General features: G+C 42.3%; 1 protein-coding gene across 1 annotated transcript; it reads left to right on the top strand.

Moving 5' to 3' along the window:
- Nucleotides 1-5,912: 5,912 nt before the first annotated feature.
- On the top strand, nucleotides 5,913-8,136 carry LOC119578164. The gene is made up of 5 exons (XM_037925901.1): nucleotides 5,913-6,015; nucleotides 6,123-6,372; nucleotides 6,649-6,772; nucleotides 6,991-7,104; nucleotides 7,211-8,136. The coding sequence occupies exons 1-5, from the start codon at nucleotides 5,916-5,918 to the stop codon at nucleotides 7,565-7,567; spliced, it is 945 nt and encodes a 314-aa protein (XP_037781829.1). The 5' UTR covers nucleotides 5,913-5,915; the 3' UTR covers nucleotides 7,568-8,136.
- The last annotated feature ends 4,364 nt before the right edge of the window (nucleotides 8,137-12,500 follow it).

Here is a 12,500-nt window from a genome sequence, read left to right as displayed (position 1 = left end):
TTCGAATTTTGCTTCATGAATTTCTACCATTTCCCTTGGCGCAGCTATTAATTAAACACCAAGAAATTAATACCTCCCGACAGGAGCTTGCCCAATCGCAAATAGACTTGTCTGGAAGTCGCAAGTCGCTCCGTGCAGAAAAGATCTCGCATACAAATTGACAAATTTTAAAATAGCTTCGAAATCGAGCTGAATGTTCAAATCGGGTGTTCTTAAAAATGTGATTTCTTGAATCTGCATTGAACCCTTATCGTATGAACTTTGTTGCACCGAAAAGAATAAATCGGGTTTTCCAGTCCGAGTCGCACTTGAGCTTCGAGGCGATCAGGTTTTACGACCGGCAGGGATCGAGCAAGAGGTCGCCTGGTCGCCGTATTGATGCCAAAATTGCCCATACCTACCCTAAGAAGAAGACTAACATTGTAATGATCGAAAAGTATAAACGTGACATGATATTGACCCAAAAAATGACTATATATAAAATCAATCATTGGAAGGTCGCACCATATCAAGAGTTTAAGGTAAATGAGGGAGTGGTTGACAGTGTGTATTGTTCCGATATGGGAGGCAATTGATAAACACAGGCAGCAATTTCGTTAAAGGATTAAGAAGGAGTAAATGAACTGATAAGGAAAAACGAAGTTATAAGCACCCAAAACCGAGAGAAAATATGAGAAAAAAATTAAAAGAGGTTCCCATGTCATCGCTCAACGGAAAGCGCGACGCTTATAGAAAACGGGACTTGAATGCTTCATAAGATGGCGGTGTCCATTTCCCTTTTAAATGTGCGTCGCCCTCAGTAACTCTCTCTCTCTCTCTCTCCTCCCCCCCCCAAAAAAGGGTTTAAAGGAAAACCCCCAAATTTTTTTGGGCCTTAAAAATAAAAAAGAAAACCCCAAAAAGGGGGGGAAAAAAAAATTTCCCCCCGGGGTTTTTTTTTTTTTTTTTTTTTTTCGAATTTTTTTTTCATGAATTTCCCACATTTCCCCTTGGGAAAGTATTAATTAAACCCAAGAAATTAAAAAACCTCCCGAACAGGATTTTTGAACGCAATAGATTGTTTTTTAATTTGCAAGTCCTCCTCAAAAAGTCTCCTCCCCTTGAAAATTTTTTTTAAAAAGGTAATGTTAAAATCTTTTTTCTTTTTTTCTTTCTTTCCCTTTTCTTAAACTTTTTTCCCCAAAAAAAAATCTTTTCCTCCACCCTTCTTCCTCGGTTTTACCCCTTCCTTCCCTTCCTTTTCCTTCCCTCCTTTCTAAAAAATCTTGTTTCCCCAAAATTCTCTTTTCCCTCTATTTCTCTTAATCCCCTTCTTTTTTTTTTCTTTTTTCCTTTCTTAAAAACCGCTTTCTTAAATTTTAAAAAAAAATCTGTCTTTAAACCCCCCTTTTTAAAAATTCCTTTTCTCGCCCCCCCCCTTTTGGGGGCTTTTTGCTTCATTCTTCTTTCCTTTTTCGTCCCCTCAGTCTCTCTTCTTTTCCTTCTTTGTTCCCTTCTTTCTCCCCCTCTTTCCCTTTTCTTCCTCTTCCCTTCTTTCTTTTTCCCCTTCCTTCTTTTTCCTTTTTTTCTCCCCCTTCTCTTCTACCCTCCTTTTCTTCTTTTCCTTTTTTTCTTTCCTCTTTTCTCCTTCTCTCTCCCTCCTTTCCTCTTCTCTCTCTCTCCTTCTTTTATCTCTCTCTCTCTTCTTTTCTCTCCCCCTCTTCTTCTCTTTTTTCCTCTCTCCTCTTCTTTCCTCTTTCCTCTCCTTCTCTCCCCTCTCTCTTCTCCCCCTTTTCCCCCCCCCCCTTTCCTTTCTTCCCTTTTCCTTCCCCTTTCTTTCTTCTCTTTTTCTCTCTCTTTCTTCTTTTCCTTCCCCTCTTCTCTCTCCACTTTTCCTCTTCTCTCCTCTTTCTCTCTTTTCTCTCTCTTTTTTTTCGGGTTCTTTTCTCTTCTTTGCTCCCTGTTTCTCTCTTCTCTTCTTCCTCTCTTCCTTCCTCCCTTCTTTCCCCCCTTTCTTTTTTCTCTCTCTCTTTCCTCTCTTCTTCTCCTCTCTCTCTCTCCTCTCTCCCTCTCTTTTCCTCTCTTCTCTCTCTTCTCTCTCTCTCTCTCTCTCCCTCCTCTCTCTCTCTCTCTCTCCCCCTTTTCTCTCCTCCCTCTCTCTCCCCTTTTTCTCTTCTCTCCTTTTCCTCTCTCTCTCTCTCTCTCTCCTCCCCTTTTCCTCTCTCTCTCTCTCTCCTCCCTCTCTCTCTCCTCTTCCTCTTTTTCTCTCCCTCTCTCTCCTCTCTCTCCCCCTTTCTCTCTCCTCTCTCCTCTTTTCCCCTTCCTCTCTCTTTTCTTTCTCTCTCTCTCTTTTCTTCCTTCTCTTCTTTCTCTCTTTTCTTTCTCTCTCTCTCCTCTCCTCTCCTCTCTTCTCTCTCTTCTCCCCTATTTTTTTTTCCCCCCCCTATTTTCCTTTCCTTCTCTTTTCTCCTTCCTTCTTTGTCTTTCCCTTCTCCTTCTCCTTCCCCCTTTCCCTTTGTCTTTCCTCTCTCTTTTTTTTTTTCTTCTCTTTTTTTTTTTCTCCCTCAAGTCCCCTTCCTCTTAAAAAAAAAACTTAACAGTTTTGGCCCTCAAGGACTGACAAAACCTTTTTTTTCCCGGGGTTATTTTTTTTTTTTTTTTGAATTCTTTTCCGGGGTTTGGAAAAATTGCCCCCAAATCCAAAAAGACCATTTTGAAAAGTTTTAACTATTTGTTTGGGGTTTTTGAAGCAGTCAGTTTTTTGGTGTGATTTTTCTGCGTATTGCGGGCCTTTTGTTCCAAGGAAGTTCTTTACGACCAGAACAAATCCCTTCCCCCGTTTTCCGTTCGACTTTTTTCTTGAGTTTTAAAACTCTGGATCTCTGAAGCTGACGTAGTTGAGGCCCCGTAAAAGATTCAGCTTTAAATTTCTCCAGGTCCCCCCTGAAAAAGCATGGCACAGATGAGTGAAGCAGCCACCACCCTTTGTCCGAGTTTTGGTAACTGTTTCATCAGCCATTAAATGTGCAGGGGGGGGAAAGTTTCCTGCTCTGTCCACCAGAGGGGCGTTAGAGTTTTTTGACTGCTAGGCCATTCCCCCCGCAAGCCCACCCTTTTTTTGGGGGTTCTGAGCTGGGTCCTCCCCCCTGCACAAAAGCACGGGTACTCGTGAAACCGAATGCTGTCCCAAAAAAAAGGGTTCACCATCTTCAGTCAACACGACATCCATCATCTGACAATAACGAATTTTCTCCGCAAATTCAGGGCTGCTACTTTCCTTCAGTGAGCCAGGGGTATGAGGCTAACTGGTTCCCGTTGTGCACCTGAACGGCTTTAAAGCGATCTTTTGCTGCTGTCAAAAAAACAGTCTCCATTCTTCAGGTTGGTATTTGGGGCAACCAAATTGTCAAAAGCTGTAAAAATCGACAGTTCACCAAGTCTTTTTCTTCAAGAAAAAAAAAGAAGGGATTCTGATGTCTGTTGCGGTAGAAAGTGTGCGGTACTGTCAGAAAAATTTTTTTTTTTTCGTTTGATGCCACCAATTCGGGGGTGACTTTGGCAAGTTTAAGTCACGACAAGATCATTTTGCTCCTTCTGGAAAAAGGGTCGGAGGCATCGGGATCATCGTAGGGAAATACTTCTTCATGTCTTCATTACGGGAAAATTTTCGTCCTTAAAATCAGGAAGTTTTCTGTGACAGGTACTGAATTCATCAGAGTGGCACGGCGACTGCATTCAAGAGCAGGGTACTTGAGGGGCCCGGTTCTTTCTGTTGATCCCATCAAATTTAAAAGCACAGAATAACAGTCCCCTGACAGGTTTTTTTTGCTCCTCCAAACCATGGAAATTCCAAAATTCAGCCCCTCCCCCTTTTTTCCACGGGGGCCCCCGGGGCGTAGACACTCGGTGCATTTCTTTCAGACCGTGAGGGGCCCCCCAAACTTTGTCCCCATCACCAAGTTTCATCCAAAAAACATGATAACAGCTTTTTGAAAATTTTTAGGGTTTCCGTTAGGAAAACGGGTATTGCCGAGATGTAGAGAAACATCCGGCTTTTTTCTGCAAGACCCTTTTGGACGAATCCAATCATTTATCGAATAAGGAAAAAAAGTTGTAGCAAAAAATTGTCGGTCGCAATTTTAAAAAAATATCGTAAACCCCCCAAAAAAGCAAAAGCTAAAACCTTTATGTATGAACAACAAAACCCCAAAAAGAAAATTTGGCAATAGACACAAATTTTTTCCTGATTTGGAAAAAAACTGTTATTTTTTATTCAGGCATCAAAATTTTTCTAAAATCAGTTAAAAAATTTTTGATGTTTTTTTGCTGTTTTCCAGGGTTTTATTATTACACTAGCGTTTACAAAGATTATACAGAGTATACATAGTTTACTCATTTTCTTCCCCCAAAAAATGCATTTTACCTTGAATTTACATATTCTTTACAACGGTTGCAAAATTTACGAGGTGATTCTGTACCGAGAAAGATCACGTGGCCAGTGTGTGGGATTCCTGCTTTTGCCTTTGACTTAGACTTCGCTTCGTGATAAAGAGCAAATGAATTTTTAATCGAAATTAAGCTTTAAAAAAAAAGTAACAAAGCAAGAGATCATTGTTTTCTTCTTCATCTTCTTTTTCTTCTTTTTCTTTTTCTTCTTCTTCTCCTTCTTCTTCTTCTTGGGATTGGCAATCTGGTAATTCAAATTTCAAGCCTGGTGTTGGCTTGATAAATATTTGGTTTGTTTTTCAAGTTACCAAAGAGTTGCAGAAGCATAAAAAAAATTTAAATGTATTTAAAAATGTTTCAATTTATACTTCGCTCATTTCAGTAGTCTATATATAAAGCAGAGAAATTTTTTCCTGGATATTCCACTGAACAGACCTGTTTAACATGACATATTGCCCGGAATAATTAATCACAAGATATAAGATTTGTATCTGGATTAATCAGTAACAGGAAATCTTATGCATAGGTAATTTTTTCATGTTTTCACTCTCACTAAAGTGCACAGGTGCATAAATAGACATGTATATAAACATTATGTGTTTTTGTGTGCGTCTGTGTCTGTGTGTGAGTATGTGTACACATTTCTAAGTAAGGATAACGACAAGCCAGAAATGGGAAGCTGAACTTTACCCGGGCTATGCCTAAGAAGGAAGCCCGGCCCGACTAATGCCGACTGGATTAGCGTGTGCCAGCTGGTTGCTGACGGAATGAGCTTCGTCCTCCCCCCCCCCCCACCGTGGTGCCGCAGCAGTAACCTCGCGCCTGGGAGGGACGCGAATCGCCGACCCCTCGATTTGAGAAACCGTACATTACCACAGTTGTTTACAGCAAAAGTTTGGAAAGAAGAGTGGAAAGGAAGAATGGGGCAGGGGAAGGATAAGGGGTTTAACCCAGCATGCAGGGCAAAGCTTGGGATAATAGTTGTAGTGGGTTCTTTGAAAGAAGGAAAGGGGGGGGGGGCCGGCGCCATCTTGAATCTTCTGCGTTCGGTGCGGGTGTCCTCGGGCGCGCGGGGCCTCCCCTCCGCCACACGAAGCTGCGCGTGAGGGCGTCCGGCCAACTCTCGGTGCGTAAGGCATGAGTACCCTACGACCTTGAGCGCGCGCTCGCGGCGTTCTCGTGGGAAGCGGGTGAAGGCGCGCGGCCCGGGACCTCGCTATAGCGAACAACAGCTGGATTCTCAGCTAACCTGAGAGGTTGGGATAAAAGCTAACAGTTTAGGTGCCATCTACAGTGCGCTCTGGGCAGGGCCTCCTCGAGCGTGATTCCAGGGCTATCCCTCGACTAACCTATGCTGTTGAAGCAGGCTGAAGCCGGTCGCTGTTCAAGCCTGGAAGCTTATAAGATAATATCTTCCACAGATATGTAGCTTCCCGTGGAGATACGTTCGCTCAAGGCACCCGGAACCTTAGTATTGGTGGACCCGCACGATGCTCAACTGCACCAGCTGCACCAGCTGTGACCTGGCGGCACAGTGGAAAGTGTACGCCCTGGCCTTCGAGATACTGGTGTGCGCCTGCGGTGTCTCCGGTGAGAGGCCATGACCAGTGGGTGTGAGATATCTCTCTGGGACGGTACACACATATTGAGTGAACATCCTGTACGCAGACACTGACGCGTCTCTTTTCCCGTTCCAGGCAGCACCGTCTGCTTGTGGTGTCTGAAGAACTGTGACAAGACGCAAGCGGGGACAAAGATCCAGCTGTGCTTGCTCTTCGCAGTTAACGCCTTCCTGTGCTCGCTCGCCATGCCGGGAACCGCCGTGATTGAGCTCCTTTTCCTGCAGGCCAGGCGGGCCGAGCGGGCGACCGAGATGACCTTCGTGGCCCTGTACTACATGGCTGCGTGCATGGAGCAGATGGCGCTGACGGTGATCGCCGTGTACAGGTAGTCGACCGATCTGCTTCCCTCTGTCTCTCGGCTCTCACTCCTCCCCCTCCCTTGATAACTATCTCACACACTTCCTTTCTCTTTCTCTCGCTCTCTCTCTCTCTCTTTCTCTCTCTCTCTCTCTCCCTCTGCAATATGACGCAGTATAATTTCGTAGTGCAGAATGCATACACACGATTAAATTTGACAATGAGAACAAAAGACATGATATTTCGAGCTTCACAAGGTCTATAGTGAGTGACGCAAGAACTTCCCATGAGTCCCTCCTTGCAGAATGACAGCCGTGTGTTTCCCGTTGAAGTACAAGCTGTGGTCCAGGTCGACTGTGGTTGTGGCGGTCGAAGTCGTTGTCGCTCTGCTTGTTGTGCTGACGCTGACGCTGGCCTTCCAGTTCCAGGTAAATAGGAAAACGCATGGACATAGTTTTACTTGTAATTAAAACTGAAAGTGTTTTAGGTGCTTTTATATTCATCCATTCTGATCTTGTTTGTTTTCCTTCGTTATTAACGTATAAATCTCTCTCTCTCTCTCTCTCTCTCTCTCTCTCTCTCTCTCTCTCTCTCTCTCTCTCTCTCTCTCTCTCTCTCTCTCTCTCTCTCTCTCTCTCTCGTTCAGGATTGTGAAATGGTAATTTCCACTAAGAGCACCGTTGGACAAGTACTGTATGGCGTGCTCTACTTGGTGTCGATAATCATCACACAGACTGCCTACTGCACCATGGTTTTCATCGTGAGTGGTTTTGCCCATTTATTTTCCAGTCGTATCTATACTGGATGTGCTTTGTTAGTGAGCCAAGGTTTCCGAGTGAGGCGACGCGTCTGCTCTCCCCCAACAGATGGGCTTCCGGCGGTGCGCGAGGCGGGGCGCCGAGGCGCGGGACCCCGGCTGGGACCAGATCAGCCTCTCGCTGTGCGTCCTCATCCTCATGAACCTCCTCCTGGACGTCCCCCACATCACCATGCATCTCATGAGCGTCAATTGGACGGAACCTTCCTTCGTGATCGTCCATGCGATCTACCGCCTCCACTTCGCCCTGGACCCCGTCGTCTTCGTGGGTCTGAACCAGCGGTACCGCCAGAAGGCGCTGCAGAGGGCCTTCTCGCTGGTGCCCGGCCGGCGCCTCCCGTCCGCCTCTATGGCGGTCTCGCGGTCACTCGAGAGGATCACGGCCGTGCCAGTTTCTGTGTCCTGAACTTTTCGTCTCTGAGCCGACGCAAGTGTGGAAACGAAGGCGTGTTATTGATTCATGCTGAACAAAATGTACATAAAAATAATGAACAAGAAGACACACGAGTATGCCTGAGGTCGCTTCTCTGTGTTACATCTTCATGCCCTGAAGAAGTGATGAAGCGAAAAGGCCTTCAAGAATATTCAGGGATTTTCTTGTTCTTTCCTTCGTTGCTTTCATTGAATGTTGCATTGCTGATGAGAGTGAAAACAATGTTAAGCCAAGAACGGGGAAGGAAATTTCTACTTATGCTTTTCGTGTTTTGTGCTTTGACCATATCCTCTGTGCTGATCATAATATCCATTCGCGTCTCAAAAGAAAACGTAATGATTTGAGTCAAGTCCCCAACGAAAGCTGTATGATTTATTTGCAGGTACAGGGCATTTTTCATGGGTTTATTTTGCTGTTCATCTTTCTCTTACTCTCTCTTTTCTCTCTTCTCTCTTTCTCTTTCTCTTTCTCTTTCTCTTTCTCTTTCTCTTTCTCTTTCTCTTTCTCTTTCTCTTTCTCTTTCTCTTTCTCTCTCTCTTCTCTTTCTCTCTCTCTCTCTTCTCTCTCTCTCTTTTTCTCTCTCTCTCTCTCTCTCTCTCTCTCTCTCTCTCTCTCTCTCTCTCTCTCTCTTACTTATTCTATATATATATATATATAAATATATATATATATAATATAATATATATATATATATATATATATATATTATATATACATATATATATATATATATATATATATATATATATATATATATATATATATATATATATATATATATATATATATATTAATATATATATATCCCTGACCAGGACTTGAACACTTGCCGCTCCGGGTAAGACCAGAGTGACCAGTACAAAACCAACCAACTTTCATATTTCGAATTTCTAAATCAATTTCAACCGAGTGCCCACGGGGAGTGTTAATTTGATGTTACAGTTTTTAAGATTACTGCACAAGTTGTGGAGAGTGGCTTTAGAATGGGAAAACCAATAGTCTTAGTTGTTCTTCAGTGAGAAATTTGTCAGAAAAATTAAATATAACTTTATCTTATTCATTTTTTTTTCTGCACATCAATTCCTAGATTCAGGAGTTTTTTGTTATGGATGATGTCTACTCTACGCAGTTTATTAACTAAAGTATCGTTGGTTGATCTAGAAATACAAATTTAGTCCAGTGAAGATAATGTAGTTTTCAACAGTGATAGATTGTCACTGAACTCTTTAGTGATTGCAGATTTGTGTGTGTGTGTGTGTGTGTGTGTGTCTTTAGTGATTTTCCCGCTTCAGAAATTCAAATTGCAGACCATTAGTCGGTTTTTCAAATTTCATGACAGTTTATATAGACAAACAGAAGGTGTAGCCAATGGGGTTCCCTTCGCCAATGCATTCCTGTACTTTCATGAATAAAACTGGCTTGAACAATGCCTGTCTGAGTTTGAACCCCGTCCATTGCCGTTGAGTCGCTGATGGCACCTTTCTTTTTTTCAAACACTCATCACACGTTAACCTTTTTCTGACTTATCTCAACTCGAAACACCCTAGCGTCAAATTCACAACGCTAATAACGCCACCTTCCGTACAGGCATTTACCGAAAGCCAACCTTCACTGTCCTCGGACTTCACAGTTACAACCCACATTTATACAAAATTTACAGCGTTAAAAAAAAATTCCTCGAGCCTACAACTTGTGATGTTGTAGGCTGATGAATGATGAAATTATTTTTCTTAAAGATTTCTTTGTAACTAATGGGTACCGACAAAATTACTAAAAACTTTCCTGTGTAAAATATTCTCAAACCAACACACTGCCTCTTCTGTTAAAAAAGACCATAGCTATGTGAAACTACCGTACATGAGGAGTTTAAGCTTTGAAATCAGGAAACAACTAAAACCATTGTTACAGAATATATATATATTTTTTAACGGTAGGTTCATGTTTGAGCCGCCGTGGTCACAGCATGATACTTAATTGTAGTTTTCATGTTGTGATGCTCTTGGAGTGAGTACGTGGTAGGGTCCCCAGTTCCTTTCCACGGAGAGTGCCGGTGTTACCTTTTAGGTAATCATTCTCTCTATTTATCCGGTGCTTGAGACCAGCACTGACTTGGGCTGGCTTGGCCACCCAGTGGCTAAATAGGCAATCGAGGTGATGTTCCTTGCCCAAGGAACTTCATCGTATATTAAATATCAAATTCCCTTTTGACTTTCACCAATACTAACAATATCGCTAACTTTCTCAAACAACCAATGAGGTGTAACTCTGATATGTGTTCTAATGTTGTCCCTGCTGCCAAGCTCGGTACGTGGGGTCGACCTCACGATGGTTACGTCACCGCATTTTAGAACACAAAGGCAAATCCTTTAGGACTGCCCTTCCGCTGAGCAAACCATCTTTCTCGGCAATAGGAGAACACCCCCACATCATTCACATCCTTTCTATAACACAGATTTTAGTATTCTATCCTCACACCCACTTAGAACTCATCTCAGAATCTTTTATATATATATATATATATATATATATATATATATATTATATATATATATATATATATATATATATATATTTATATATATATACGTCTGTATGTATATATATGCATATATATATGTATATATATCCATATATACATATATATATACATATATATATATGTGTGTGTGGTGTGTGTGTGTGTGTGTGTGTGTGTGTGTGTGTGTGTGTGTGGTGGTGTGTGTGTTGTGTGTGTGTGTGTGTGTATATGTATATAATATATATATATATATATAAAATATATATATATATATATATATATATATATATATATATATATTTGTATATATATATATACATATATATATACGTATATATACATAGATACATGTATATATGCATAATTTATGTATATCATATATATATATATATATATATAATATATATATATATATATATATATATATATATATATATGTGTGTGTGTGTGTGTGTGTGTGTGTGTGTGTGTGTGTGTGTGTGTGTGTGTGTGTGTGTGGAGTAAAAATAACGCCAAGGAATTTGCCTGAAGAACGGTATTGGAAGAAGAGTGGAGGTTGGGGACACGTGCCTGGGAGAAAATGATGGAGAAAGATTTGGAGATAGAAAAGCGGAAGCCATGTGGCACAGGAAGATACTGATGACAGTGTAGATAAGAAGTTGGAGTTAGTATGGATGTGCCAGAGGCGAAGATGGTTAAAGCATCAACATGTAGTAAAACTGAGGCTATGTCATGAACAGCAAGAAGGACTGAGGAAAGGGTGATGATGTGGAAGAGACAATTTTGACTTGGAAAGCGCGTTTGGAGAGGAAAGAATTTATAAAGAACACCTGTGTTTTTGCGTATGCCTAGGGAGGACAATTGTTGGAGAATATGTTGGAGCCAATCAGCTTTATCAAAGCACCAGCATGAGGGATTAGGTAGTGATACATGGTAACTACAGGGAAAATGGTCTTGAACTGGCCAATGGAAGTCTAAATGGAGCATAGAGAGAGGTCAAGACATGAAAACGATTGCTTGCGCATGTCAAAGTGTGTGGGGCGATCTGAATTAAGAATAATAAGGTCAGTTATGGAGAGGAAGCGTTCTAGGGATCGGGCACGGGAGGTAGTGATGGAGTCACCCAAAAGAATGTGGCGGCAGTTAAAATCACCAACTATGAGGAAAGGTGGCTCGTGGCAGTGTTTAGCAGGATGTCCTCAACGCCAATAATTTTGCCATTGACGGGGGAGGGGATTGATATGGTCGGACAGGGTGGGATTCTCCGCCAATGTAAACATTAATGGGAAAGCCATGTCTCCGGAAAGTAATCTTGGCAGTGTTGTTGGTTTCTTACGATGGCCTCTCGGGGGAATGGTGTGGCATCAATGAAGTCAGTTAGGGTTGATAATGCTATAGCTTGGGTTTCGGATGGTACAGAAGAGTGTTGTCAAAGTAAAGAGCTGTGGGAGGGAATAACGAAAAATTGGTCCCATTTGGCTAGGCTAAGTAGAGTATTTAAGATATTCAAAATTACCCCCTGTGTGCAAGGAATGGCCAGGGTTACCATCCATTGGCGTCGAGGGATTTGAACGCAGGTCAGCAATACTGTTAGACAAGATCGCTGCACCACACGGAGGTGGACAATAAGGTTGTAAGTAGTAATAAGGGTGGATGTGGTAGTTGATGAAGAAAGTTGTGGGGGTAGAGGGGATGAAGTTGAGAATGTTGGGAGAGTAGGAATGTCTCCTGGAGGTTGAGCATTGACCTGGGTGGATAATATGCAAGTAGGCATTGAGGAGGGGGTAGTCGTAGCAGTGTTCATAGCCATAGCCAAAGGGAGAGCCTGGAGTCGGTGGGGCTATTTGATGAAGGGCCAAACCTCATTGGCCCTATTGAGGGTATAAAATCTTCATTACTGGCCATAGTAAGCCTAAAGTAAGTCGGGCAGAATAAAAGACCACCACTCAGGGTCCTCTTGTGGGGTAAAGGCTAGACAGCTAAACAGGGGAATACCGTATCCATGGCTCCCCCAGGCCGTTCAGGACTGGCACAAAGTCATCCTTTCATCCTTTCAACATGGCTCTCACACCCTAGGAAGTGGGTAGTAGAAAGGGTTGGGAGAAGAATGGAAATGAAAAGTGGGAGGGAAAAAAACGTGCAAGATTAGTCGAGTCGAGAGCTGAGGCCCAAGGCAGGGGAGATTCCTAGAATTGGGTCCCAGTCCTCGTCTCTTAAGCCCCCCACGACAACAACCAGCAAGGGATTGGGGGGATATGTATGTGTACATGTATGCATGTATATATGCATGTATGTATGCATATATATACATATATATATATATATATATATATATATATATATATATATATATATATATATATATATATATAGATAGATAGATAGATA

This window comes from Penaeus monodon, chromosome 10, assembly GCF_015228065.2.
Source record: "Penaeus monodon isolate SGIC_2016 chromosome 10, NSTDA_Pmon_1, whole genome shotgun sequence".
NCBI lineage: Eukaryota > Metazoa > Arthropoda > Malacostraca > Decapoda > Penaeidae > Penaeus > Penaeus monodon.
Note: the sequence above shows the minus strand (reverse complement) of the source record. Positions and strands in the feature narration are given on the sequence as shown.

Excerpts from the sequence above, each read along its gene's own strand:
- LOC119578164 (XM_037925901.1), top strand. The coding sequence starts at position 5,916 with ATGCTCAACTGCACCAGCTGCACCAGCTGTGACCTGGCGGCACAGTGG. Across the intron at positions 6,373-6,648 it reads ACGGTGATCGCCGTGTACAG|AATGACAGCCGTGTGTTTCC; the intron begins GTAGTCGACCGA and ends CCCTCCTTGCAG. Across the intron at positions 6,773-6,990 it reads CGCTGGCCTTCCAGTTCCAG|GATTGTGAAATGGTAATTTC; the intron begins GTAAATAGGAAA and ends TCTCTCGTTCAG.